The sequence below is a fragment of the Larimichthys crocea genome, chromosome XVI (assembly GCF_000972845.2).
Source record: "Larimichthys crocea isolate SSNF chromosome XVI, L_crocea_2.0, whole genome shotgun sequence".
Classification (NCBI taxonomy): domain Eukaryota; kingdom Metazoa; phylum Chordata; class Actinopteri; family Sciaenidae; genus Larimichthys; species Larimichthys crocea.
In genome coordinates this window covers 23427956-23455839 of record NC_040026.1, presented here as the reverse complement: position 1 = coordinate 23455839, position 27884 = coordinate 23427956, and the positions used below count along the sequence as shown (strand labels likewise).

The 27884-nt window shown below is 42.1% G+C and overlaps 3 protein-coding genes across 3 annotated transcripts; 1 reads left to right on the top strand and 2 right to left on the bottom strand.

Moving 5' to 3' along the window:
• The first annotated feature begins 94 nt into the window (after positions 1–94).
• Positions 95–24066, top strand: acsf2 (acyl-CoA synthetase family member 2). The gene is made up of 16 exons (XM_010743384.3): positions 95–555; positions 2045–2240; positions 4804–4932; positions 5608–5661; positions 5751–5869; positions 6290–6452; positions 7107–7202; positions 8304–8455; positions 10496–10587; positions 10703–10779; positions 19433–19540; positions 20589–20740; positions 20891–21032; positions 21654–21764; positions 21843–21911; positions 23058–24066. Exons 1-16 carry the CDS (start codon positions 437–439, stop codon positions 23118–23120), a joined length of 1842 nt encoding a protein of 613 aa, XP_010741686.3. The 5' UTR covers positions 95–436; the 3' UTR covers positions 23121–24066.
• Positions 12064–17397, bottom strand: chad (chondroadherin). The gene is made up of 4 exons (XM_019275032.2): positions 16214–17397; positions 14008–14171; positions 13417–13581; positions 12064–12646 (listed from the first exon to the last, which is right to left on the bottom strand). The coding sequence occupies exons 1-4, from the start codon at positions 16997–16999 to the stop codon at positions 12637–12639; spliced, it is 1125 nt and encodes a 374-aa protein (XP_019130577.1). The 5' UTR covers positions 17000–17397; the 3' UTR covers positions 12064–12636.
• A 1111-nt stretch (positions 24067–25177) lies between the features above and the next one.
• Positions 25178–26997, bottom strand: armc7 (armadillo repeat containing 7). Its single transcript, XM_027289459.1, has 3 exons — positions 26970–26997; positions 26194–26367; positions 25178–26116 (listed from the first exon to the last, which is right to left on the bottom strand). The coding sequence occupies exons 1-3, from the start codon at positions 26995–26997 to the stop codon at positions 25767–25769; spliced, it is 552 nt and encodes a 183-aa protein (XP_027145260.1). The 3' UTR covers positions 25178–25766.
• Between the last annotated feature and the right edge of the window lie 887 nt (positions 26998–27884).

Below are 27884 nucleotides of genomic sequence, written 5' to 3'. Positions count from 1 at the left end.
CATCATGATCCAGTTTCACACAGTTTGGTTGTGAACATGATTTAAATCTGTTATTAAATGGAAGAAAAGTTACGCATGCGTAGCGAATGGCACCGTTTTGGCACCATTAATCCACTAATTAAAGTCTGACAGTGTGTCCAGTTTAAAGGTCTGGCTCTAATAGCTCATGTCCTGCAGTGCAAGGCGCCACCAGCAGGGTACTGCACTGGTGCTGTTGTTGTCACTCCACATTTTGGCAGCACTGGTGACGGATCCGTGCGTAAACAAGCCTGCAGCCTGCAGCCAATATATCGCAAAGCACAGTTGTGCGTAAGGGAAGTGATTTCCTGCTCGACATCCACCGGAGTGGATCTGGACCTGCAGCCTGCAGAGCACAGCAGCACAGACTCAAGACCTGAACCAGAAGCTTCACTTCACTTAATCCAAGCTGCCCACAATGATCCCCAAAATTGCGCTCTGCTCCCGGTCTCTTCGGACTAACTGTGTTTTTTCCAGAGGTGTAAAAGTTTTGCAGAGACCATGGACACCTCAGACAGGACTCCCTGCAACAAGCCGGTGAGTAGACATGGACATAAATTAATCTAATGAGGATTAATTAATGTAATTTTGGGATTAGTTGCACTTAAAATAAAGCACATGCACAAGTAAACAATAAAGAAAAGCATTGTTTATCCGGACAATAAACACAATAACATAAAGAGTGAATTCATTTTAATGAGTTTAAGTTTAAGTGATTATGTAACAAATGAACCGCGCCTGTTTGGAAAAGATCATCTGATTGTCCCGAAGTTATAAATCATGTTTAACGCTTCAAAACTACTTTTTACATTTTGCACAATCTCCACTTTTATCAATCAGCTGTTTTTTATGCGCAAACGTTTCGGTATTTGAATGTAAAGCTGTGCTATGGACTGCGGAAGGAAGGGGAGGAGACATGAGGAAGACCAGGGGGTGTTTCCACGACAGCACAATGGAAATCGACCTATATAATGTATATTATATATATTATATATGTGCGGAGACAAGAAATCAATGCACTCTTTAAGCACTGATTAATTTTGTCGTGTAGGAGTGTGTAGCTGTTTTTCAGTTTCATTTTTCACCACTAACCTCCAGAGTTACACAACAAAGAAACACAAAGAGCATCAGATTCAGTCCATGAAGCTGCTGAGAAATCCGATATTTTGGCATGACAGACGGGAAAAGCCTGTTGTTATAAGTGCAAAGGTCTGAGTCAGAGAAATAATAAATTATGTAATTTATAAAGCAATAAAGTGGTTTAAAAACAGTCCTGCTGCTTAATTAACATGATAATAAAACCTACATTTAGTTTAATGAAAGGTTTAAGTTTAATGAATTGATCATTATTATCTATTTATCTATCTATCATCTATTTTTACTACTTTAATGCCCCCAACGAGACTATTTCTGATTTTAAAAAATAAGGTATAAAACATTTAAATTAGGCTGAAGCTAATGATTATTGTCAGCATTAATTCTTCTGCTGATGTATTTTTTTTTTCTTTTTAAATTAAAGCAACATAAGAAAATTGGAATTTTTAATGCAGTGCAATTAATTAAGTATATATGGACAAAATTGGCAACTTTCCTAACAGCCAAACATCAGCGAGGTCAACAACACGAGACATAGTAGCCAGCTAATGGTTTAAAACGCCTGTGATACAAATACTAAGAGTGTTGTAACAAAGAGTCCAAGGTGACATAAGATGATTATTTCATATAAATACATACCAACTGATTAATCGAGTAATTCTGACCGCACACATTAGTGATGTTGGAAGTTTTAGTTGACAGATACATAGAATTGTGTGTCATCGGCATATCAGTGTTATCTGGCATGTGGATAGAAAATTAAAGAGGACCTACGTTAGAGCCTTGAGGTACTCCACAATTCAAAAGTACATTATATTCCTGTTGGTGCTAGTTTTCATGTGATTGTTTATTATGTTGTTATTCTGAAGTCATTTCCCATTCACAGATATTTAGACCTGTGTTTAACACAAAACATCTTCTTCCCCTGCAGCGGCATTCACGTGGACTCTCCACCCACGACTCCAACTCTAACTACCAGCTATGCCCACGGCACGACCAACGCATCGTTGGTCCATACTACGGTCGGAGAGACCCTGCTGAGGACTGTGGAGCGCTGGCCTGACAGAGAGGCCATGGCGTTTCTAGAAGGCGGCGTCCGCAAGACATTTGCAGCGTTTCAGCAGGATGTGAGTCTTTTCCTCAAAGTCTACTGTATGTGTTACTCTGAACCTCAACAGATGAAGGTCAACAGTACAATCATTTCAACCTCGGTTTTATTCTTCTCTGTCTTTACCACAGAGGTGAGGTGCAAAATTATTTTGGTCCATGGTCAGATTTATGAGAAAATAACTGGATAAGGTCCTTTTCTGGATGCATAGTAATATAGTTTCCATAGATGAGTCTTGTTGTAGCTCCAAAAACTCCTACAGAGTGACACATCCTCTCTAGCTCTAGTTTTTAGCCTAAATTAATATTTTTTTTGAACCAGAACCTTCAGTATTTAACATATTTAATCATCATTCAAATACATATATGTATTAGATTGAACTGGGAATGGGATAACTTTGATTAAGACGTCCTTGATCTCTTTTAAATATCTCCTCTGGTGCATATATTGCTTTACAACCCGTATAAAGTGTTATAAAGTTATGCGATTCTGCCTGTTTCAATCATCTCCACCCGTTTCACAGTGCAAACTCCAAACCTATAAAAATTTCAGTAGCTGGACTCTAAAAAACTGGAAAAAGGTGTCCAGCTGGAAGAGTTTTTACAGTCTACAGTTTTCTGAAGGTGTGTGAGAAAATGTGAGGTGTAAGTCATCTGTCTTTGATACATGATGAATGAATGAGCAGATTACATAAGCGGATTACATGACGCACATGTTCTGTGGTAAATTAAGGAGGGAGTAGTAGGCAGTAACAGGTTACAGATCAGTGTATCAAATTATAAAGGCTATATATCAATATGGAGATATATATATATATATATATATGCTTTTTGGCAAGAGGACACAGTTTAAGAAAGATTTCTGTGAGTGAATCAAACTCAGACTGTAGTGAAGAAGCGTTTGGAAAGTGAGAAGGTCGTGGTAATATTTTACAACTCCCTGCAAACAGAGTTAATGTAGACATTCATTAGTCAGATCCACAGCTAGAAGTAACACATTTATCCCTTTTTTAAAAATTTGTACTCATTTCAATTAACATCCCTTGACAACAGAACGTATTTTGTCGGTCCGAGGTAACAAGGTGGTAACGAGAAATGACACTAAGCTGTTGGTAATGAGCCACCTGTACGTTATGGCCTGTTCACTCTGAACTTTCCTCCAGTGACCCTAACAGAGTAACAGATAATGTAGAATCCAGGCCTGCACACGTGTGATATCACAGATTAATATCGTCCACGTGGCGCAGAGAGTATCTGCAAACAATGCTTACGTTGCATTTTAAAGTCCTGAACTCTGTTTGTATATTTAAATATAATATAATAATAAATTTGTGCATGTCAGGCCGGGACTCAAATGAGGACTCAGATGCAGAGTTGGGCTGAGCGTAGCTTTATTCAGGTCTTCAAGAACCTTCGAAAGAGCGAGGCTATAAAAATAGGCCTAAACTAAGAGAAACAAAAAATCACTCCGAGGAGGAAAAACTCTGAACTAAGTTTATCGAAGATTAACAAAATCAAAATCACTCACAACGAGGAGAAAACAAAAGACTATGAAAACATTAACTAAGGACGCTCCTATGAGGCTGACAAAACACTAGACTAAACACTTGGAAACCAAAAGGGCTAGACTAAGATAATACAACAAAAAATCACTCTTGCGAGGAAGAAAACAAAAGAACACTAGAGCTATAAGGCTAAGGCTGAGACTATGAAATTACAACAAAAAATCACTCTCACGAGGAAGAAACAAAAGATCACTTAGAGCAATAAAGCTGTGGCTGTGGGCAATGAACTAAGGCTTTGGTGAACGCTACAGGAGACGAAACACTTCGGCACAGGACAAAGGGAGACGCAGACAATATATACACAGGGTAATGGGGAACAGGTGGAAACAATCAGGGCGGGGAAGACAATCAGACCGGTGACACATGAGGAAGGGCAAGTGACCTGAAACGAGAGGAGAGTTAAATATCAAAATAAAACAGGAAATGACAAGACATAACAAAAACCCAGCTTGACCTCACCGCGGTGTGACAGTGCAGTTTACTTTCACTTTGCTTCTGTTAATTATCATCACACTAAACATTTTTGTCCTCAGGATCTTCCTTAGGAATAAAACATTATTTATAAGAAAGGTTGTTTTGTTATGAAGTATGTATGTGAGTACGAGGTGTTAGACTTTGGTCTTAACTGGTCAGGCAATAAAGTGAAAACTAACTGAATACACAACTATTATTAACCAACATAACACGTTCATTTTAAGATAACAATATAGTAAGTGCTTATGATGTTTCTACGTCTTTCAGACACGCACCGTGCCACATTTCTCTGTCAACACAGCATGAATTGAATGTTATCAGATTAACATAAAAGTCTGCTGCAGTACAAGTTTCAACCTACAGAGGAATGTGCATGTTCAATCTTGTTTTGTTTATTGCAACCAGAGATGGTTTTAAGTTCCAACCAAGTGGAAATATGCGAGATGCCTTTAAACTAAAATGCCTGAGGTCAAACTAGCATCAGATAAAGTTATAAAACATCATTTCATAAACCTGTTTAACTTGTTCGTCTCTGTGTCTGCAGGTCGACCGAGCTGCAGCCGGGCTGCTTGCACTCGGGCTGACTAAAGGAGACCGACTTGGTATGTGGGGACCGAACACTTACGAGTGGGTCCTGTTCCAGTTTGCCACAGCCAAAGCCGGCATCATACTGGTGAGTCCAAGCTGCAGCGTGGGCGACGAGCATGCACAGCACTGAGAAGAAACACTGAAAGATTTATTCAGTGCAGCTGTGAAGCCCGCATGTTACAGCGCCTGTGAACTTTCACCCAGTTTCTTATAGAAACAGTTGATGTGGAATCCAGGGCAATCACTTTTGATCTCACAGATTACTGTCATTCATTCGGGTGCAAAGAGTTTCTGCAAACACTGCTCTGATAGCAGCTGTCCAGTATGTATGTTAGCAGGAATGATGATCTAATGCAGCGGTGACATTCATGAGTCATGCATGACCAAGAAAATGCAGTTACAGCAGAAACTTCACTTGAAATCTGCCCTGCTGCCCCAAATGTGTATTAATCCACCGCTGAAATTAGTCCCGTTTTGACCTTTTTATGAGGGCATCATGAGCCACATTCTTTAAGATATTAATCAGTAAATTGCAGTAGTATATAAGTGTAATAAACAACTGAACAGTATCAAGGTTAAAGGAATTAAATGAGGGGTTGGATAAGGAAGATAATGGGAAAGAAATAACAGATACTAAATACAAACAAGCCTGTGAACATCTTTTTAGTAAAAATGTATCAGATTTTTTCAAAGACAAAGTCTGGTCTGTGCATTGTTTTCTCTCCCTGAGCAGCTCTTGACTGTTTTTCCCACCCGGCAGGTGTCTGTGAACCCGGCGTACCAGCTGCAGGAGGCTGAATATGCATTGAGGAAGGTGGGGTGACATTTGCGTACAACACCTGTTTTACTGTTGTGACATGCAACACCGTTAACGTGTGCGTCCGTCTGCTCCTCCCTTCACAGGTTGGATGTAAGGCTATAGTTTGTCTTACGCAGTTTAAGACTCAGAAATACTGCGACATGCTGAGACGGCTATGTCCGGAGATCGAGACGTCCAGCCCAGGAGACATCAGGAGCGCCAGGTACATCCCTCTGCAAGAAGAAATATAAGGAAGAGAAGTGCAGATCAGGAGTACCAACAAAGTGCTGCCTGAGGGGTTGATGCTGGTTTTGGGCCTTGCCCCTTGCATGCAGATTTCTTTGAATCATTTAGTGATTTTATGGGTTGTAGATGATGAAATCCATAAATTCATTGCATTTGTTCTTTGAGAAACAAGCGCTGAACCACGCACCATCCTTGTTTGTGACGCCCTGTCAGACCTGAGTTGAGAATAAGTGTATATATTCGAGAGATTCATTTAAATATCAAGATCAAACAAGTTGAATCGGTGCTTAACATTAAGCATTAAACATCGAGAGATCGAGCTGAAGCTTCTGAGCCTCACACTGAAACTTGGATCTCTTCATGACCCAGATATTTGTGTCCGTCCTTCCCTCCTCAGACTTCCAGACCTCCGCTCCGTGATCGTTCTGGATAGTCGACAACCAGGAATGCTTCATTTTGATGACGTGATGCAGGCGGGCGGAAGCCAGCACGTGCAGCAGCTTCAGGATCTGCAGAAGAAAATCTCCTTCGACGACCCCATAAACATCCAGTTCACCTCGGTAATTGTTACATAACTCCCGCTGACCTTAAGACCTCTCGGTGAGCCCTGTGGTGGTGTGTGCTGGATGAAACAAGTCTGAGCCCCGCAGCTTGAGTGCTGGGCATGTGGCAGGCTTTCTACTTTTCTGGGTGGACGTCCTGTTATTTCATCCTCTGGGAGAACATCTGCACGCTGAATTACTGAACTGTATCTGTTTAACAGGTGACTTCTCAAGCCTGGTTTTGCATCTGAAGAGCCTGTTTTAGGCGTTTTTATCAGGAATGATGACAAAGTTCAACCAAAAAATAAACATTCAAAAAACAAAGAACTGCAAGTAGAGCTGAAACGATCAGTCGATTAATTAATCCGGACTATTTTGATAATCAGCACATTGTTTCAAGTGAAAATACTTCCTGCTCTTCTACTGTGATGATTTCCTGCTTTTTTCAGTTTAACATGACTGTAATCTGAATATCTGATATTTTTTTAGATTAAATGATTGATTGATGAACTGAAGTCTTCCTTCTGGATCTTACAGTAAAGATAACAAAAGTCTGAAAAGGTGGAAACATGTTTCGTCTGTTTATAAGATCACAGACTGTTGGTTTCACCGTGTTTAATAAGAGAAGCCTCTCTAACTCTCTAAAGTCATTTCTTTATCGTCTGTTACCAGGGCACAACTGGAGCTCCAAAGGGCGCCACCTTGTCTCACTTCAACATCGTCAACAATGCCTACACTGTTGGCAAAAGAGTGGGATACACCTGGAGGGTGAGTTTTATTTTGACAATGATTATTTACATGATGACTGAGAGTTTTATTGATCTGAGCGTGTTTTTAGGCCACAAGTTCTCCGTTAAGATCAGGTGGTACTCCTGATCTGAGCTCATGTGAGCTCCAATGGGCAAGAACCTGACTCCATACCACGCCCATACTGATACCAAACATTTCAGGAAGTGCAAAACTTCTTTTAAATTACATTCCAGTGATCCAATAGTTTATTTTCATCCCAAACGTTGTAGGATTTTGATTGTATAATCTGTTTTTAAGTACCTCTACAGGGTACCATCAGTGGTACTACAGTTTGAGAAGCAGTGGAGCCATGAAAACACCAAAACTACCAAATGAATCAATCCTTCTAACTAAGTATTGTGAGTTTCTTCGTCCTCTCTGCCACAGAGCTCCACTGTTAAACTACTAAAATCCGTCACATCACATGCAAACTGGCCTAGAAATCTTTTTCCCTCAAGCTTGTAGTGTGAAAGAGCCGGTTGATAATTATTTTTGAGCGTCACACATCAGCAGAATGAAAAAACACTGCACGATTAAACCGTTTTATCCCTGTGAATGTGAGCAGAGGGCTAAACTGGAAGTCAGTGGCTCCTGCTGGGCACATGATGCGACAGATCTCTGCAGTTTTATTCCCAGAAATCAAACTTTTTTTTGGCTTGATGCACGGCTGAGCAGCTTCCATCAAAGTCTCCATGGCTGTGTCCATTCCTCTTTATTAATCCACTTGTTGCACTGTGTTCTATCATTTCTGCAAACACTCACAAATATTACTCCTCAGCTAAAAATAGTCCCCGAGATATTCACTATTCGTTCCTGTTTGAGGAACTGAAAACTACAGAGCTCAGCTGTTTTTGGAAAATGAGTTTTGAGCGACTGAGCTGCGACTGCCTCAGGAAGGGAAGTCAGGTCAGGAGGACGTTGTCATGTTGACACGGAGCCAAACACCACAAAGTTAGAAACATGTTGCCTCATGTCATGTATCTCCACTAGAAGTTTATTGTGTTGCACAACTTTCATCCAGTGAAGCTGAAGTCGACAGTTTTGAAGCTTTTTCGTGTGTCCTGATTTTCGTTCCCGCAGCCTCACACTCGTATCTGTCTGCCGGTGCCTCTGTATCACTGCTTCGGCTCGGTGGGCGGTGGGATATGCATGGCTGTCCACGGCGTCTCTCTGGTCTTTCCCACTGCTGGGTACGACGGACGGGCCAACATCGCAGCTCTGGAGAGTGAGAGGTAACATCAGAATCAGGCTTTTTTCCACATACAAGAGATGTGTCTTTGGTGCATAACGAAGATTAAGTAAAAATCTTGGAAGATGGTGAGTATCAAGGATGGACTCTAATGGATGGAGGTGTAGTCTTCTTCATCCTCTGCTGGGCTTTCTTGACTGATGTTCATCGATTGGGGAGTCACATAAGGGTTAGGCGGGGCTGAATTCCTTCTTCGGGCTTGGCCGGGTCCACACGTTCATTAAAAATGTGCTCAAGCGTCTGTTCCCGGTAACACCCTGCAACAAAGGCTTTAATGAATATAATCCCCATTAATTCTGGAGCACTATTGCACCGCTGGCTCCAGGATACAAAGGTGATTTGAGCTTATTTCTATATAAATCTGAAGGAATGCAGTCTGTCACACAGCTCAGATTCCCTCTGTAGGGTTACACACACCACGAGGAATGTTGTCTAGCAGTTTCATGGTAAGTCTGCAGAGTCTGGAAAGCATTACTGTGAGATCCTCTGGGCAGATGAAGATATCAGATATCACATGTTGTTTGTGTTGTTCTCCAGAGACACAACTTTTTATTTATTTCCAAATCAAACAAACTGTACGTTTAAATAAAGTTGGAACTAGTGCCCGATCAGGCAGGCCTTCACTCGGATAACGCTGGGAAAAGACGGCCCCTCACTGCCCTTTTTTAAGTTTATTGCTTAGTTTAGCTCAGTTCCTGTGGGAGCATGAGTATGTTTTTGGATCCCATAATTACTGAACAATCGAGGCAAGATAGCCTTACATGGCTCTTTGACAAAACTTCTATCAAATACATTAAAAAAAAGGTTTGTGCTGAGGGATTTATTCGATCAAGTGTGAAAACCGCAGCAAAATTCTGCAACCAAGCTGCACACATGTAAGCTCTGTGATGTGATCTCCCTGTGAAAATGAATGACCTCTCCCCTGAGGAGGCACGCCTCCCATTTATAGAAAGACCTCCAACGTAAAATGATGCAGCTGCCATTGTTTAGGTTGTTTAGGGTCAAACATGGAGATGTAAAGTGAAGCTGATGTTTTGATGTAGCTGACCGACCCCTCGTCACCGTGAAGCGGTCCGTATTTACGCAGCTGTAGTCGGCACATGTGGTGTGTTCTTATAAATTAAAAAGAAATATCCTTGGCTGGTTTTGGTTCTTCTGTCAGGTGTGAAGCTGACACTAAATTTAGTCGTGTTCCCTTTCGATGATTGGGTTTTGTTCACTTCTCTTCTCGGCACACTCATTATGTAGAGATCGCTTCCCCTCTGTTAAAACGCGCTGAAACCAAACGTGAGTCCGCTCTCTATCTGTTTAAGTTTTAGCCTCACAGACAAAGTGAAGTCTAATCTTTGCACGTCTGTCTGATCTTTGTGGTGCCAAGAACAGGCTCAGATTCTCAGATAGAGCTCCAGACTTAAACTGTACTTATATCGTGTCTTTCTAGTCTTTAGACAACTGGAGGTGTTTTTTATTCATTCATCAGAAAGTACACACACACACTTCTGAGTCTTAGATATTTTCTCTTGTGTGCTGCAGGCAGTGATGTCAGTTGTTGGCAGGTTGTTGGTAGATGTCTTCAAGCGGCTGTTCAACCCTTTTTGTGTTGAGTTTCAGTCAGACCTGCAGCAGCTCGTCGATCATCAGTTTTCATTTTAGCCAAAACTTGACACTGGAGATTCTGAGAATATCCATCCAAGGATGTCAGGATGTGAAGAGGATTTGTAGCTTTAACTTGAACAAATCAACTCACTCATACACTAATGCCCTTGGTTGCCATGCAATGTGCTCACCAGTTTAAGAGATACCCGAGAAACCAGGATTCAAAAATACATTTTCATATTTTTGAGTCATGTAGCATCACTTTATTTTTTTACTTTTGGGTGTAATAACATGTTTTTAAATGTGAAATTAAAAAATAAATATGTACCCATAAAAAAATCAGATTTCTGCAGGTTTTTGACACATTGATTTGAGTTTATTCTTTGGCAAAGATTGATTCTGTTATTTTGTGTGTTTTCCATGAAAGGTGCACCTTCATCTACGGCACTCCCACCATGTACGTCGACATGATCAACCAGCCGGACTTGGCTAAATACGACTTCTCGTCAGTTGAGGCAGGTGAGGGGGAAAAAAAGAGCGATCTCCAAACAAAAGAAGAGACAATTTTAGATATTTAATACTTTTTTTTTTGTATTAAAGCTGATTTCACAGGCTTACATGCTCTTTGTTTCAGGCATCATGGCTGGCTCCCCTTGTCCTCCAGAGGTGGTGAAGCAGGTCATCTCTTTAATGGGCATCAAGCAAATAACAGTGAGTAGATCTTAGATATATAACTTATGATCTGTGATCATGACTCGGTGATGCAGTTCAGCTTTCACACACTGGTGGGAGACAAATCCTCAGAAAAAAACATCCTTCAGATCCAACATGTGAAAATGTTTTAGACAAAAAGAAGACTTGATTTTGTAAAAGTTTGTTTTTATTATTGGATGTGAGCACGTCCAAAAGTCCAGGAAATGTAAAGATATTGAATATACATGAAGATATGCATAAACCCTCAAGGTTTCACTGTTTCCTCCAGTTTAAAGTGGATTAAATGTTACGTATGTTACAGATAGTTTGCACTAAGTGAAGACACGATGATGTTCGACATCCTTTGTGCACATTCTTCGTAGAAATGTTCAGTTTTATGGAGCTTCGGGATCTTTAAAATATCTTCACATGAGCAGACAAACACAGCTTGGCACTGATCCACACATGAAGCTTACCCACGTCTTCTTCTGTCGTGGTGTCCTTTTTTTTGTGATCATTTCTGGATGTTTTCTCACTCGGTCACAAAGTAGAGAAGAGGACAAACAAGTGTTGATGTGTGTCTGAGCGACAGTTACAGGATGTTTAACTCTTTATTTTGTTTGGAGCCAAGATCAAGGTGCATTAAAAATATTTAAAACACGCTTTTTTCAGCATCTTCATGGATCAAATGATTATCTGTAATGTTGTGTTTTCTATCCTGTAACTTTACTGTTTCCAGCTGTAGCCACATAGTGGATATTTTTAGGAGATAGTTGAGACCTAAACTAAAAAACAGAGAGTGAATATCAGACCTGCATTCAACAGGTGGACACAAACACGACTTTTAAATAAATGTTAATGTTGCTCTGCAGGATGTCCACTGCCCCCCAAGTGGGCAAAAAAAAAGCATTATTCTAGCTTTAAAGGAACAGTTTGACATTTTGGGAAACATGCTTATTGTTTTCTTATCAAGAGTTTAAAAAATGGCAACATGACATCAGTTCATTTAGATTTTTATGGAATAAACAGATGAGATAAACATGTTAATGACACTTTCTGAAGAGCTGTTTTGAAGCTCAGTGTGGTGGCCATCTATAGCAACGCCCACCTGTCAATCAAAGCGTCCACGCTCCTAATCCTGCATAACTTTAAGCCTTAATATAATGTGAACAGGTGAGTTGTATATAAATTCACCCTCAGTACAGTTGTCATGAACGGGGAAATTAGCTACAGAGACCAAAACTGTTTTTTGTACCAGGCTGTAAACATGTTTATTTCTGCTGTGAAGTTTTTAACATGGGGACTTATGGAGACTGACTCACTTCAGCCAGCCTCAAGTGGACGTTAGAGGAACTGCAGTTTTTAGTTTTGACTTGATTAATTAAGACATGCTGAACTGTTTCCAGTCTGTGTGCCCTAAGAAAACGAGTAAGCATGTTTCCCTGAAGAGTTCATCTGTTTTTTATGATGAAGACACAAACCTCAAAGAGAACGCTGCCCTCAGAAGAACATTCAGACTTTTTTGTACTTTATTTATTTATTTTTTGTGTAAACTTGTTCTTTGAGGCTCCTGAACGCACCGGGGGGAAAAGATGACACATCTGTCCTTAATGCCTCATTTACTCAAATGCCTCCTTTGTTTTTGGCGGTTCCCCTGGACTTTATTCATCTTTTGATATAACTGAATGAATGTGAAGCTCTTCATGTGTTTGGGGTGTGAGAGAGACGGACAGAGAGCATGTGTGTATCTATGAATGTGTGTGTTTACACTGGTGACAACATTTGGCAGATGAATAGACGGACAGTCTTGAAGTAGAATGAGTTAGCATTGCTTTCGTTGCATGTGTGTAGCCGGTCACCTGGACAGGCTCCTCCTCAGCGTCTCCTGTGGAAAAGACACAAAATAAGCAGCCAAATTAAACAGTCCACCCTCCAACCAGAGACCCCATGACCTGGACTCAGTGTACTGGACCCCAGGGCCAACATGGAAAAGTTCAGACAGGGACAGCGGGGAAGGACAGAGAGTTCTGCGGTCAGGAAGAGAGAGAAAGTGAAAAACAAAATCCTGCAAAGCCAACTCTCGGCCACTCCAAAACCAACTTAAACTTTGTGTGGTAACGTCTGAATCCAGCGTCGCGTTGTGCAGAATTACAGCTGAAAACCTTTTACAAAGACCATCATGTGAGGGATGTGATTTGAGACTTAAAGAGAGGCCATAATGAGGAAGAAAACTGCAGCTCAGGGCTTTGCAAAGGTAGTGATCAGCATGAAAACATTTCACCTTAAAATTTAAGGCTTATTTGGACCGAAAGTTTCAAAAACAACCAATAAAAAGTGATTGAAGGGGACCAGTTTAGATTCATCTTTGGCGACTTCTAGCTATCATCCACAATCATCTTTAGGGCCATCAGGATAATGAAAGTGTTTGACGTTCTCATGTCTACGCAAAATCTGAAGCTACAGTCGAGAGATCGTTGGCTTTGGAGGAAGGAAACAGACAGTGTGACTCCATCTAAAACAGAAATCCACGTCTAAAGATCAATAATTAACACGATTTATCTCATCTGTTGATACATGACTTGTTTAACATTTAAAATGATCTGATTCAGGATTTTCTCGACATCGTCCATCAGCGTGTTTCAGGCATTCAGATACCTGGACGGCTGCGCGTTCGATGGCCAATGGCGCGTGCCCTTTTTGGCTCTCTTTGGCTTCACTCTGCAGCCACTTAGGGCGGTGCTGTCTCTGACTTGTTTGCCTTTCTGCTGAGCTGGAGAAGCGCACACTGCGTCCGGACGATTGCGGCTCGAGTCCATCCACCTGCAGAGAGGAAAGCAGAAGATTAGGAGGAGAGTTTGCAGGGTTGGCTGTTCGGCCTCACGCCTTGAGCTGGAGCTCAGATACCTCCTGATTTTCCGGGTTTGGTGTGAAATCTTGGCTACAGTCATGAAGTTTAGTATCTGTATACATAACTTTGGTGACCTTAAAGGTTCACAGTGGACATTTCTTGTAAACAAACTCTCCTCCTGTCATGCTGAACGTGTTTTCTTTCTCACAAAACATTTTAGAGAACCAAATTCTTCCAAGTTTCTGACTTTTAAACAATTAAAATAGCAAATCCCTGCAAAAATAATGACCCACACATGATTGCAAAACTTTTCTAACCCCAAATTAAAGTCGCTAAACGACAGCAACTGTCATTGTGAGGCATTGTCAGAGCTGGGTGTTTTCAGGTGAGTCTCTTACCTGCGCAGTGGAGCTAGTTGACATGTGCAGCTCCATGGGTTGTTGGAGAGGGTGAGGTTGGTGATGGTGCCGTACTCGAGGCTTCTGGGCAGAGACTTTAGCTTGTTGTTGTCGAGGTGCAGTGACTTGATCGCCGTCACACCGGTAAACGCGCCGTCAGAGAACTGGAAAAAGGCAGAGCCGTACATGAGCTTCTGGTTAAAATGGTTGCATTTGTGTTGCGCTCGTTGTGCCAAGCTGCTGAGCCTGAGCACCACTAACACCCGTCCATGTGGCTCTCAGAAGGCAGACAGATGCACAGGCGAGGGAATCTCGCCAGTGTCTCTTTGGCATGAAAGCCTCCTCTCATCCTTCCTTCTGCACCAGCACTTATGTAAACACGGCCGGTCACTGCCCTCCTCTGCTTCACATGGTGCTAAAAACTTCAGAGAGGTGCTAGATGAACCCATCTGCATCGCGTCGAGTTTTGTCTCCTCCAGGAGAAAGAGGAGGGCGGATGAGAGAGAGAGAGGGAGAGAGGTGCTCGGCTTTGAAGGGTTGTTTTTTGTGAGTCTGGCAGAGGTGAAGCTGTTTGGAAATTTCCACTGTAGAGCGACAAGTAGCCGAGGGTATTTTGAAGCAATGGAAGATGGATGACTTCCAGCATGGCCGAGGCGTTTTCACTCTTTCTGTCGTCTCCCTCTTCGGGCCATTCCTCTGCCAGGAAGGCTCGCAAAGGACCCAATTGTCCATTCAAACTGGGGCGATGGCAAGCTAAAAATACTCCCCTTCATGCACTGTGGAACACCCTGCCTCTGTTTACCTGTCTCCTAACCCTTCCTGACCTGTTTACAAGACCCTCCCAGTGAAAGTAGAAAACACACCTTGCTGAAAATTACACTTGTTTAATAATTAGACTCAGACATGCTTGGTCGAGGTCCAGCAAACAAAAACACTCTAAAAATACCTGCGTTTGGCTGGAAAATGGTTTCATCTCGCCAGCCTGCCTCGCCGTCTCCCCTGCTGCTTCCACCTGGCTCTCACACAGTTGTTATTTTACAGTTTTCCCCTCTGGGATGCCTCCATATGTGGCACAGGTACCCTCAAATATTGGATTAACCTCAGGTATGAAGCATATGTGCGCTCAGGAATGTCTGAAAAGTGGCATGCTGTAACATAGAGCGTGTACTGTACACGCTCATGCTGAAAAGATCTGCATGGAGAGATGGATGTCCTGCAGACTACTGTGAAAACATCTGCCTCAGGTCTGATAGCTGAACGTCACTCTTGAAGTTTGACGATTGATGAAGATTGAAATCCTGGTTTAGGGTTTGACCAGATGTTTATGGAGCTTTGATGTCTAGGAAGGCATCAGCTTCAGTGTTGGAAACTGCAAGTTAAAGATGTTCATTCTTAAATATTTGTCTATAAAATGTCTGTTTCCCAGAGCTCAATGGTGACTCCTTTTTAAATAACTTGTTTTGTTCGACCAGCCGTCCAAAAATCTAATCAAGTTGATTTAATTGATTCAATTTACAATCATATAAAACAAAGAAAAGCACTTTTCAGAGGTTGGAACAAGCAGATTCCTTGAATTTCTGCTTGGTAAGAGACTAAAACAAAACTCAAAACATGAACAAAAACGACTTCATGAAAGTTTCTTTTGTAATTTGGGCAAATAGACCCTTTAAAACACGTCTTCTAGTCAGATCCAGACAGAGATGCATGTGCACAGTCAACCATCCTGAACATATGGAGATACAATCAACTATAATAAGGTCTACTGAGATTTAACGTCCCACTTTTCGGTCCAAAGCATGAAAAAAGCTGCATCAAGTTTCCATTCTAAAGAAACAGATGGAGACGGGGATGAAGCAGGAACGCATAAACCCAAACCCGCTGCATACTGTCGCTTCAGTCACAGAATTTATGTAAATGGCGGCTGGTTATGTAATGTATGCTGGCTGCTGACAAGGGGGTGTTGGCCACTGGCAAGCCCGTACATGTAAATATGCTGATGAAATATAGTCTGGACGGGTTTGCCAGACCAAAACAAACAAACAGACGCAGAGTATAGAGACTTTTTTCATGCAAAGAACTTGTTATTCTGCAATCTTAAATAATTTTAGATTAAAACGACATATATTTATTGTTTTGGCAGATCTTTCTTGAACTCTTAACTCCTGATTCCTTCCACATTTAGTAAATACTCAAAAAGTAGACTGACCTTCTCCAGACCCATGTTGTCCAGGGTTAGTTTCTCCATGTAGCGCCCAAAGCTCTGGAAGGCGTTGTCCGGGATGGTCCTCATGGGGTTCTTCCCCAGCGTGAGCTCCTCCACCACTCGCAGTTTGCTCATTGCCACGCTGGGATAGGTGGACATCTTGTTGTTGTCCAGGTGAAGTATAGCGAGGTTCTCCACGTCGTCCAGAGAGCCCGGCTGCAGGGTGCTCAGCTCGTTCCCGCTCATGTGCAGCCAGCGCAAGTCTTTGGCGCCTTCGAAGGTCCCCTGTCGCAGCTCCCGGAGCTTGTTGTCATTGAGCTGCAGGATAAAGAGGTTGATCATTGGGGAGAAGATGCCCTTGGCCAGGTCGCTGATCTGGTTCCCATCTAGGTAGAGGTAGGTGAGCTCGGTGAGGTCCTCGAAGGCGCCGGGTTTGATGTTGTTGATCTCGTTCATGGACAGGTAGAGGTAGACAAGCTTCTTCAGCCCCTTGAAGGCCTGGGATCCGATCTCTCGGAGCTGGCAGTGCTGCATGTGCAGAGAGATGAGCCCCTTGCTTTCACTGAAAGCCCCTGTCGGGATAGTGCCCAGGCTGTTCCTCTGCAGGTTCAGCAAACGGGTGACCTCTGACACACGAGGGATCTTCTTCAGCCCGACGTTGTCGCAGATGACGTGCTGTAGGTCGCCGTGGCAGTGGCACAGGCTGGGGCACTGGCCCGGGACTCCCTGCACCGCGGGGCCCACGACCAAAAGGCAGGTCCCCAGCAACAACCAGCTCACGCAACGCATCCTGACAAGCTGGTCAATCTCAGTTCGTCCGCTGACTCGGTTTCAGCGTCTTCCAGTCTCTTGGCAGAGCAAGAACAAGCAGAGAAATCCTGTAAAAAGCTCCAGAGGAGAACGTAAAAAAAGCTGAAGTGTGTGTGGAGAGAGAAGGAGTGAAAAGGTGAGTGAGCAAAGGTGGGCTGAGACGTTCACTTTGAGAGGAGGATGGCCAGTCAACAGAACACACAGCACTATTTATAACATTTACTTGAGGGGGGAAAAAAACCGAGGAGGGCTTGCCAGGGTGTTAGAGTGAGAGGTTTGCAAGAGGAAGTCAAGTGTCTGTGAGAATTTAACCCTAAAAGAGCGAGAAGAAGGCGACGGCGATGCAAGACTCTGCTGCAGGCTGGGAGCATGAACAAAGGACGACACAAGCTTTCTCTTATGTGTCACAGGTGAATGTCTCAACAACGTGGCATGAGGTCAGGTTCGATTACCGTGCACGCTCCCAGACATCTCTATTGTTTTTCAGTCTGCGGTGGCAGGAAAAGGAGCCACTCCTGTGCAGCTGTTTTATAACCTATAATAGTCTCCAGATGGCCGGCGTGAAGCGAGATGCTGTTTCAAGTCATAACAATCGCAGAAAAGGCTACTTTTACAAAGGAAAGTTTTAGATGCCACTTCACATTCCTGCGTGCGCTCCTTCTTTTTGAAACGGAGCGCTGTGTTATGTAATGGTCTTCCTCAGAATAAAGCTTTGTTCGTGGTGTTCATGACAGTGGGAAGGGTTGGAGGAGAAGAAAGAGCAGCTGTTGACTGGCTCAGGTCAGAGGATGGTTTGGGGTTTTTTTATGATGGATGGATCCACCCAGGATAACTGGAATCTAGAGTTTACTTAACAAATCTAACATTTTATTGGGAATACCGTCTCCTCCCTGATTTTTCCAGGTGAAGTTCTCACCGGATCCTCCTCCAGAACGGTCCTATTTGTCCAACAGTCCTCTGATTGAATTTGCACCTGTGAGCAGTACAGTGTAATCCATCTCTGTCTCTTTCCTCCTCCACAGATTTTCTTTTATTTTCATGACCTGAATGAGCCATCGCTGTCACTTTGTGACCTGAACTATCAGATAAATATAATGAAGGAAAAAACACTTTATTTTGAAATGTTTTGGCCTGAAATTCAATCTGCAGCTTGGCAATCTGGATTTTGATAACCGATTTATAGTTTTTGTAAATATTCAAGTAATAATGCCAAAATATTTGGTGGTTTCAGCTTCATCCATATGAGGATTTGCTGCATTTTTCAATTTTACTTTGCTGTAATCTGAATATCTGAATATCTTTGGGTTGTTGACGTCACCTCGGACTCGATGAATCATTGTTTTCATAGAAAAAACGAGTTTTGTGGAGCTCCTGTTTGACGACATATTGCTTCTTCATCTGTTCGATGTTTGTTATTAACTATTAGTATTGAATATTAATGATCAGTTGACTTTGCTGGAAAAGACAGAGATGATCACATATATAGATGATGATGGATTTGGAGTTTAATATAAGATAAGAAATAAATCTAAGTATTTTCACTTTATTTACTTTGTTTTACTCTCTGAGTCACGCACGGTGACCTTTTGTTGTCAGTGGCAGTATATTTAAGTAAAAGTAAGAAATGGTCGCCAACTCAAGCCTGAAGCTGTTGTTTGACTGTTTCTCTTGGCTCACAGCACTCAAGTCATTCTAGTGAAGGGACTGTGTTTATGTAGCGCCTTTCTACATTACATATCTCTCTGGGAACCTTATCAAAGTAAAAGTCCAAAAGTTTAAGCACAGAATAAAGGGCCAGAATGATAACAGTGCTGCATTAATGTGTTGATTACTTAGATTTTGGACTAATTAAGTTAATTAAAAAGTAACTTTTCATGCAAAATTGTAGAAAATGTTGTTTTCAGCCTCTCAAATATTGAAAGATTTAAAACTGAACATCTTTGGGTTTTGGACTGACATCTAAAGACATCGATCTGCAGATGAATCGATAATAACAATAAGTTATTTGCAGCCTAAATTTGTAATGTAATTGAAACTGTTTTAATAAATGTAGTGGAGTAAAAAACTTTAATCTTTGCTTCCAAAAAAGTAACATAAAATGAAAATACCTTAAAATTGTAGGGTGAATATACTTTGTTACATTCCAGATCATCAGCCACCTTGGTGGGATAGGTTGAACCAAGACAAGAGCTTTTCGCTTCCAGCACACACCAAGTTTATTTCAGACGAGGCTAAAACAGGTCCTGATAAAAATATCAGTAAACATCACCGTGTCCTTTACCACCATGTCGACCACTACAGTAACCTCACCGAGTTTCCAAACCTCCGGTCGACTCACATCCCACATCCTTCACTCTGCTCACAACATGCTGTTTGTTTGTTTGTTTGTTTGTTTGTTTGTGTGATTGACAGATCGGATACGGCACCACGGAGAACAGCCCCGTGACCTTCTGTGCCGGGCCGATGGACAACATGGACAGAAAGTCTGAGACGGTCGGCTACATCATGGACCACATGGAGGTATTTCAAACATCAGACCCAGCACCAACATTACTGTCCGCACACCTCGATGTCACTGCGGCTGAATGCAACTGGAATTAATAAAATTAAGAACACGTTTCCACTTGATACACACTCAAACTTAGAGGTTTATTTACTGTGTGACTCTTGACTTTTAGAGTTAAGGTTGAGAACCAGATGGGCGATATATTTCAAACGAAAGCTCTTGTTCAGATCTTTCTCCTGCCAAAGGGACATGTGATTTTAAACCGATCCACAACCAAATGACCTGAACTCATCAGCTATCATCTGACAAGCTGATTTAGCTTTTGGGGACAACGGCCAATGTTTCCGGGTTTCCTGTGTAGTCAGCAGAAATCCTGAAAACTGAGAGAAGATCCAGGTCAAGACTTCCTCTGCAGTCTGATTAGTAACTTGATATGCAAGAGTGTCGAGAAAGACTGCTGATCTTTTTTAACAATCATCTGCTAAAAAGTGAAGTCATCGTCAGATGATCGCAGTGGTGTTCTAAGATTGCACTCTCACCTGTTTAGACTGTTTACCTGCATTCAAACAAAGCCTGCTGAAACCTGATTGGTCAATACAAATTGGACTCTAAATAATTCCCATGCAGCTTAAAGTCAGGACAAAGTATGGTCGTTTTCCGGCTCTCACCCCTCTTCTTGTTTTCTGTTTTTGATCTTGGGGTTAATGCAAATGTCTAAACAGCTGATCACGTCGCAGAATCTCAGACGAAACATCAGAAATCTGATCGAAGTTACTATTGAGGCCAGACGTGGTGGTCTGAGTATCTCAAAAAGTTGCTGATCAACTTAGATTTTCACACACCACGGTCTCAAGAGCTTAGAGGGGAAAAAAAACTTTTTCAGCTTCAGATTTTCAGCCAAAAAATCTGCAGCAACATGGACGAGAATCCATTTCCAGCACAGTGTTGAACCTGTGCCACAAAGAACTGAAAACTGAATTACTGTCCAGCCTGAGCACACATTATTTTATTAAATGCTGATTATTTTAAAAGGTTTGAAAACACGAATCGACTTCTCCACAGGCTAAAATCGTGAACCCGACAACGGGAGAGGTGCTGCCTCTGGGGGAGCTGGGCGAGATCATGATCAGAGGATACTGTGTGATGCAGGAATACTGGAACGACCGAGCCAAAACAGAAGAGTGCATCACTCAGAGTGGCTGGTACAAAACTGGGTGAGTGAATGAACCTGGAGTTAATTTCTCGACAGAAAACATTTGCAAATATGCCGCGTGACGCCGTGCATGTGCAGAGGAGAAATATCTGCAACATAATTAATGTTTGTTTTAGTCCAAAGGTTTGTGTGTTTTAAATGTTTCCTGCAGAGACATCGGCAGCTTGGACGCCTACAGCTACTTGCGAATCGAAGGCAGGATTAAGGACATGATCATCAGAGGAGGAGAGAACATTTACCCGGCTGAGATCGAACAGTTCCTGCACACACACCCCAAAGTCAAGGAGGCACAGGTGAGCTCAAACAGTAGTAGTAGTACTTCACACTGAACTCCAATACTTGTTGTGTGCATCTGTTTTATGTCCTTTTATTGAGGGCATAAATAATCTAATATCCCCTCATATTATTTATGTATTAAGTCCTGACTCAGTTTGTGTCTGGTTTGCCGGTGGATCTAATCTTTGTCAGTTTAATTGAGTCCAGATTGGATTTATTTTTCGTTGCACCGTACCATTCATTGTGCAATTGTATTTTTTTGTTTATAACAGATTAAAGTTTTGTCAAAATGTTTTTGGCTACATAACATTGAGTGTTTGAGTTTCACTGTGCAGAAGAAGGAACGTTTGTTTAATGTAACATTTAAGTTAATCTCTACAAACAGATATCTGCATATAAAAGCAGATAATAAATAATAAATAAGCCAATAAAAAGCAGTTTAATTCAACTTCTAGTCAGTTTAACTGATTTTCAGTGTAACATGTTAATCTATGAGCAGGATTTATGACAACAAATCACGGTCCAGTATTTAAAGAATAAGTGAGTTTATTTGCAGATGACACTTTATTATTTAAAGCAGAGTATTTTTTTTTTTTTTTGCTGCATACCGACATGTCTTCTTGTTTCTGTCTTGTCAGGTGGTCGGAGTTCAAGATTCTCGTATGGGTGAAGAAGTCTGCGCCTGCATCAAACTGGCAGACGGAGAGGAGTGCACTCCAGAAGAAATCAAGGCTTACTGCAAAGGCCAGGTGAGGATTCCCACAATACTTTCTTTGACACTTTTCCTGTCAAACGTGTTGTTAACTTCTTCATCTGCTCCTTTTCAGATCGCTCACTTCAAGATTCCTCGTTACATACTTTTCGTCACCAGCTACCCGCTCACTATCACAGGAAAGGTAAGGCTGCTTCCATCCTCTAAAGACAAACAAGGTTTATTTCTAAAAAACACATCTATAATTAGCAGCCGCTGTGATAAATTAGTCTGGTTCTTGTGTTTCTCTCATGAGATGCTGTAGACATGGTGTTGTGTTTGAACAGGCCTGCCCTCAATGCCCCCAGACAGGAGGGAAAGGGAGCTATTAGCTTGTCTGCACGCACACCCGGTCCTGTTAGATGAACCCAGAAGGGCGGCGGACCACGTCCCAAATCTAGCATATCAGATAAAAGCAGCCGCTCGATCTAAGTTTCACTTCACTACAACTGAAAAACATCCACACTGCAGCCACATTTCAAACCCTGTACATCGTAATACTGCAGGCTGCTCTTGAACTGCCTGGATTTCAAGGTGAATTGGACTCCACCTCTGAAACTCAACGTGATGCATGCACAGTCACTGTAAATAAATATTAAATAAATATTAATCTGTACCAAAGAAGTTATTATTTTGCATTAAATGTTGTTGTTTTTTGTAGGAATTAAAGGTCCAGTGAATCATATTTAGTGGCTCTATTAACAGAATATGGCATAATATTATTGATTTTGTTTTCATGAGTTCATAATCACCTGAAAATCAGAAGTGTTATGTTTTTGTTACCTTTTTAAAATGAGACTTTTATATCTACAGACGCCTCCTCTTCTTTGTAGTCCACCATGTTTCTACAGTAAACCCAGAACAAACTAAACACTGGCTCGAGATGCCCTTTCGTATTTTTCATGCATTTCATCCTTCGCACTAGAAAAACAGTGTGAGGCGAGGGGTAACTACACGGCTAGATAAATCCTACACACTGATCCTTTTTAAAATGTAACATGCTGTAAATCAGTGAGCTTCAGAGGAAGGCTGATTTGTGTCACCTTTGGACAGAGCCAGGCTCCGTCATCAATAATCTGTAATTAAAATAATCATAAACATATTTCTAGACAAGTCAAGGTGTTTCATCTCACTTCACTCAAAGTTTCATGAAGCACTCGTTAATTTGCGTCTTTTCTTTTAAGATTTTGAGTGACGACCTGGAAAAACTTCTTTCTTTCTTTCTTTCTTTCTTTCTTTCTTTCTTTCTTTCTTTCTTTCTTTCTTTCTTTCTTTCTTTCTCTCTTCCCAGATCAAAAAGAACGATCTACGTGACGAGGCTGAGAAGCAGCTGGGACTGAACAAGGGAAAATAACAGTGCCGCCTCGTGTATGAAGACAGTCCAATAACTGTTCCACAAACACCAATTGGGATTTCCATGCCCGGCCATCAGAACATCTTAAAACGTTTCGAGAAACAATGACGGATGTAGACGCGGGATGGCTGGTCGTCCGTCCTGTAACTGTTAAAGGAATCATTCTTTATTCCACTTACTGTCAACAAATCCCAAACCAGACCAAACCAAAACCAACAATAAAGTGTTGATGATACTCAAAAGTATTGTCTGTGTATAAACACTGTTCCACTGGGCGACAGTTTATTTTAATTCAGTACCACACACTCCGTCCTGCTTCTGGAAATACTCGCTAGAGCAACAAATGTGTGTTAATCCGCAGCTGAAAATAGTCCCAAACAGATGCACCGTTTACTCCTCTCCTGAGGAACCACAGTGCCCAGATGTTTGAGAGAGCTGCGCTTCTGTTTTATAATGAAATTTTTATAAAAGTTACCAGTTTTTAAAAGTCACTTCTCAGTTTTTATTCCCTCGCTTCCTCTCCTCTAATGTCCAAGCCTCCTTCTGCCTTGACTCCTAACAGAAGGAGACATCCTCTGTCTAGAGCCGTCATTTTTTTAAAGTGACGTTAATTAAAAGACGTGTGGACAGCTGCATCACCTGTCCATCGTCACACCTGTGCATCCTCTCTCCACAAGATTTAGAAATAAGAAGTTGGACAGTCTTAAACTTGTTGTTGATTTTGGTCTTTTCATTGGGTTTGTTGACAGCATCCTACTCTCCAACAATGTGAACTCAGAAGCTACAGACCGGTCTATATGTGAGTGAATGTCTGAGCTGCTGCACTCAAACACTACTACAGATCAGTGCAGAGCTTGCTGTGGATGCTGAGCCTCTAATTTCTCCACAGTTTTTTTTTTTACATCAATTTGAAATAAACTTTGTACCACATTATTAAAACCAGGCGTGGGTGGGTGTTTCTCTCTTTACGGGAAGAATGAAGGTATTTTATTGATCTCGGTAGCAGGTGCACGCCTCTTAAGCCTTAAGGAATGCCATTCAGAAGACACACACTAAATGACTGAATATGAGAACCTTGCAGAGTTTAAAATGAGCGAACATCACAGACACACACTCGAAAAGCTGTAAAGAATTTCCTCTCAGGTCTGACCGGGCTCCATGTGCAGTCCAACTGACGCTGGGCTGCAGGATCAGATGTCGTTTTCTGTCTAGACCTGAAGGACTCGGCCCAGAAATAGCTCTTAAAAGCCCAGAAGAAAACAAACGGGGGGCTCCTGGCTCTTAAAGAGGAACCTCAAGGTTTATTTTACATATTTTGGGTTTGGATTTTAAAGGTTTCGGGACATGGTATTCTTACAGAGGGCGCCAAGAGTCAACTGGTTGGCCTCGACGTGCTCCAGCATCCGAACCGGGTCTTTAGGAAATCACTTCAGAGCCGAAGGAATGTGGTGGTGATGTGGAGAGTACAGTCAGTGAGACACGTGAGATTTAGTCACCTTTCTTTCAAGAGTTTAGAAGTCAACAAAATTTAATTGTTGCTGTTTTTGTGGCATCGATAATCGACTGTATGAATCTCTCAAGCAGCAGCAAATATTATCCAGTCTCCCTCATGTGGTCAGAAAGAGAACAACACTTAAACGCATGCTCGCTCTTTCATGGTAAATACAGATCTGACAGGATCCCCCCCTGTACTGAAGCACGTGGCTCATCCATGAATCAGATGATCGGTGGTTCGATCCCCGGCTCCTCCAGTCTGCATTTGAAATGTCCTTGAACCCCAAACTGCTCCCTGTGAGTTGCTCTGGATAAAAGCGTCAGCTAAATGACTAAAATGTAAATTTCTTGCGGGATCTTTGCAACGTTACATAAAAGGTGGTAGAGCATTGGTCCTTACTACAGCGGCCCAGGGTTCGGATCCAATCCCATCTCTCTCTCTCCACATTCCTGTCACTCGTTTATTAGGTGGAGACAGCGTAAGAGTGACAGGAATGTGGGGAAAGAAAGAGAGAGAGATGGGGAATACCATGCAGCAAAGGGCCACAGGTCGGATTCGAACCCTGGGCCGCTGCAGCAAGGACTGAGGCTTTGTACACGGTGCAGAAGTTCTACCAACTGAGCTAACCAACACCCCCACATTCCTGTCTCTCTTAAGCTGTCTCTATCCAATAAAAGCTTGAAAAGGCAAATAAAAAATTGTAAGTTTTAAGGCCAAAACGATGTTGACACTTCAGACAGCATTTATCGATATTTTAGACAAAAGAAATCACCGCCAACAGTTTGGGTTTGTCCCTTTCCTGTTTCAACACGACGACGCCCCGGTGCACAAAGAGAAATGTTTGTTTTTCTCAGTTTCTCAGTGGAAGGACTCAACTGATCTGCACCCAACCCTGACCTCAGCCCGCATCCAACACTTCTGGGACGAGATGGAACGCTGACCGTGAGCCAGACCGTATCGGCCAACATCAGCGTTGGACCTCAAAGATGTTCTTGTGGCTGAATGGGATCAGATCCCTGAGTCCCGGTTCAAACATCTGGTGTAAAGTCTGAAACCAGAAGAGTGGAACAATCACACGTCATGGGTGTGATGTTTATACGTGTCTGTATTTTTATCCACTTTATATACAAATAATCTCCCACATCAATACATCAGCTGGAGTCCTCGGGCAGCGGTATGCCGACCGCCGTCTGCTGTCCCTTCATCTGCTGCTCGGCCTGGGCCACCTGCTCCTCGGTGCAGTAGTCCTGCAGGAACACGGCGGCCAGGTTGCGCAGACGGGGGCTCTCCGAGAGGGAGAAGCGCAGCATGCACTGCAGGATGGCCGGATCAGTGATCTCAGAGCGTGACGAGGGCTTCGTGAGGTTCATTAGTATAGTGATGGCTGACAGGACGGTCTCCTCCCTGCGGCTTGACAACAAATTTGTGACCAAGCTGATGCCGCTGCTCTGCAGGATGATGTCTCGGCACTCGGGGTCCATACTCAGGTTACACAGCCCCCCTGACAACACGACACACACAAGAAAAGTGACGAACATGTTTGGTTTTGCACAATAGGAGAGAGATGGTGACACTCACCCATGCCAAACTCCACAAAGTTCTCGTTCTCTTCAGTAAGCATGTCCAAGAAGAGGTCGGTCACCTGCAGCTCCTTCAGATAGTCCATGTTCTTTGGGTCGTACGCAAAGTTGGCGAGGTTCGCCAGCACTTGCTCCTTCGCCTCTGATGTAGTGAGATGAGTTCTGTGAGCAGCTTACAGGGACAGTTTGAAGCACACCTCATAGTCATAGTCGCTGCATTACCAACATTAGACAGCAGATGGCAATACAGAAATCAAATATTTTTGAGATAATTCATAGACAGTGACACAAATATAACACCAGAAAAAGAAATGTGATGAGTCTGCTGTGTTTACTGTACATGCATTACAGACACTTAGATTATCACAACAGACAAACAAATAAACAAACATGAGTCGCGACAGACAAACATGAGTCGCGACAAACAAACATGACTCGCGACAAACAAACAAGACTCGTGACAAACAAACAAGACTCAGGACAAACAAACAAGACTCAGGACAAACAAACATGAGTCATGACAAACAAACATGAGTCATGACAAACAAACAAACATGAGTCATGACAAACAAACAAACATGAGTCATGACAAACAAACATGACTCAGGACAAACAAACAAGACTCATGACAAACAAACATGAGTCATGACAAACAAACATGAGTCAGGACAAACAAACATGACTCGTGACAAACAAACATGAGTCAGGACAAACAAACATGACTCGTGACAAACAAACATGAGTCATGACAAACAAACATGAGTCATGACATACAAACATGACTAGGGATGTAACGATGCATCGTGACACGATTAAAATCGGTACAAATGCGTGCAGACACTTAGATTATCATAACAAACAAACAAACAGACAAACAAACATGAGTCATGAAAAACAAACATAAGTCATGACAAACAAACAAACAAACATGAGTCATGACAAACAAACAAACATGAGTCAGGACAAACAAACATGAGTCAGGACATACAAACATGACTCATGACAACAAACAAGACTCATGACATACAAACATGACTCGTGACAGACAAACATGAGTCATGACAAACAAACATGAGTCAGGACAAACAAACATGACTCATGATAAACAAACATGACTCATGACAAACAAACATGATTCGTGACAGACAAACATGACTCGTGACAGACAAACATGACTCACGACAAACAAACATGACTCACGACAAACAAACATGACTCACGATAAACAAACATGACTCACGACAAACAAAAACATGAGTCAGGACAAACAAAAACATGAGTCATGACAAACAAACATGAGTCATGACAAACAAACATGACTCGTGACAAACAAACATGACTCGTGACAGACAAACATGACTCATGACAAACAAACATGATTCGTGACAGACAAACATGACTCATGACAAACAAACATGACTCATGACAAACAAACATGACTCGAACAAACAAACATGACTCATGACAAACAAACATGATTCGTGACAGACAAACATGACTCGTGACAGACAAACATGACTCGTGACAGACAAACATGACTCACGATAAACAAACATGACTCATGACAAACAAAAACATGAGTCATGACAAACAAAAACATGAGTCATGACAAACAAACATGAGTCATGACAAACAAACATGACTCGTGACAAACAAACATGACTCGTGACAGACAAACATGACTCATGA

Bases quoted from the DNA above. Each gene is read 5' to 3' on its own strand.
- acsf2 (XM_010743384.3), top strand. From the start codon at position 437: ATGATCCCCAAAATTGCGCTCTGCTCCCGGTCTCTTCGGACTAACTGT. The intron at 4,933-5,607 runs GTGAGTCCAAGC...CCCACCCGGCAG, and splicing joins CCAAAGCCGGCATCATACTG to GTGTCTGTGAACCCGGCGTA. The intron at 7,203-8,303 runs GTGAGTTTTATT...TCGTTCCCGCAG, and splicing joins GAGTGGGATACACCTGGAGG to CCTCACACTCGTATCTGTCT.
- chad (XM_019275032.2), bottom strand. From the start codon at position 16,999: ATGCGTTGCGTGAGCTGGTTGTTGCTGGGGACCTGCCTTTTGGTCGTG. The intron at 14,172-16,213 runs GTCAGTCTACTT...GCCTTTTTCCAG, and splicing joins ACAACATGGGTCTGGAGAAG to TTCTCTGACGGCGCGTTTAC. The intron at 13,582-14,007 runs GTAAGAGACTCA...TCCTCTCTGCAG, and splicing joins CAACTAGCTCCACTGCGCAG to GTGGATGGACTCGAGCCGCA.
- armc7 (XM_027289459.1), bottom strand. From the start codon at position 26,997: ATGCATCGTTACATCCCTAGTCATGTTT. The intron at 26,368-26,969 runs GTATGTCATGAC...TGTCCCTGTAAG, and splicing joins TTACATCCCTAGTCATGTTT to CTGCTCACAGAACTCATCTC. The intron at 26,117-26,193 runs GTGAGTGTCACC...TCGTGTTGTCAG, and splicing joins CTTTGTGGAGTTTGGCATGG to GGGGGCTGTGTAACCTGAGT.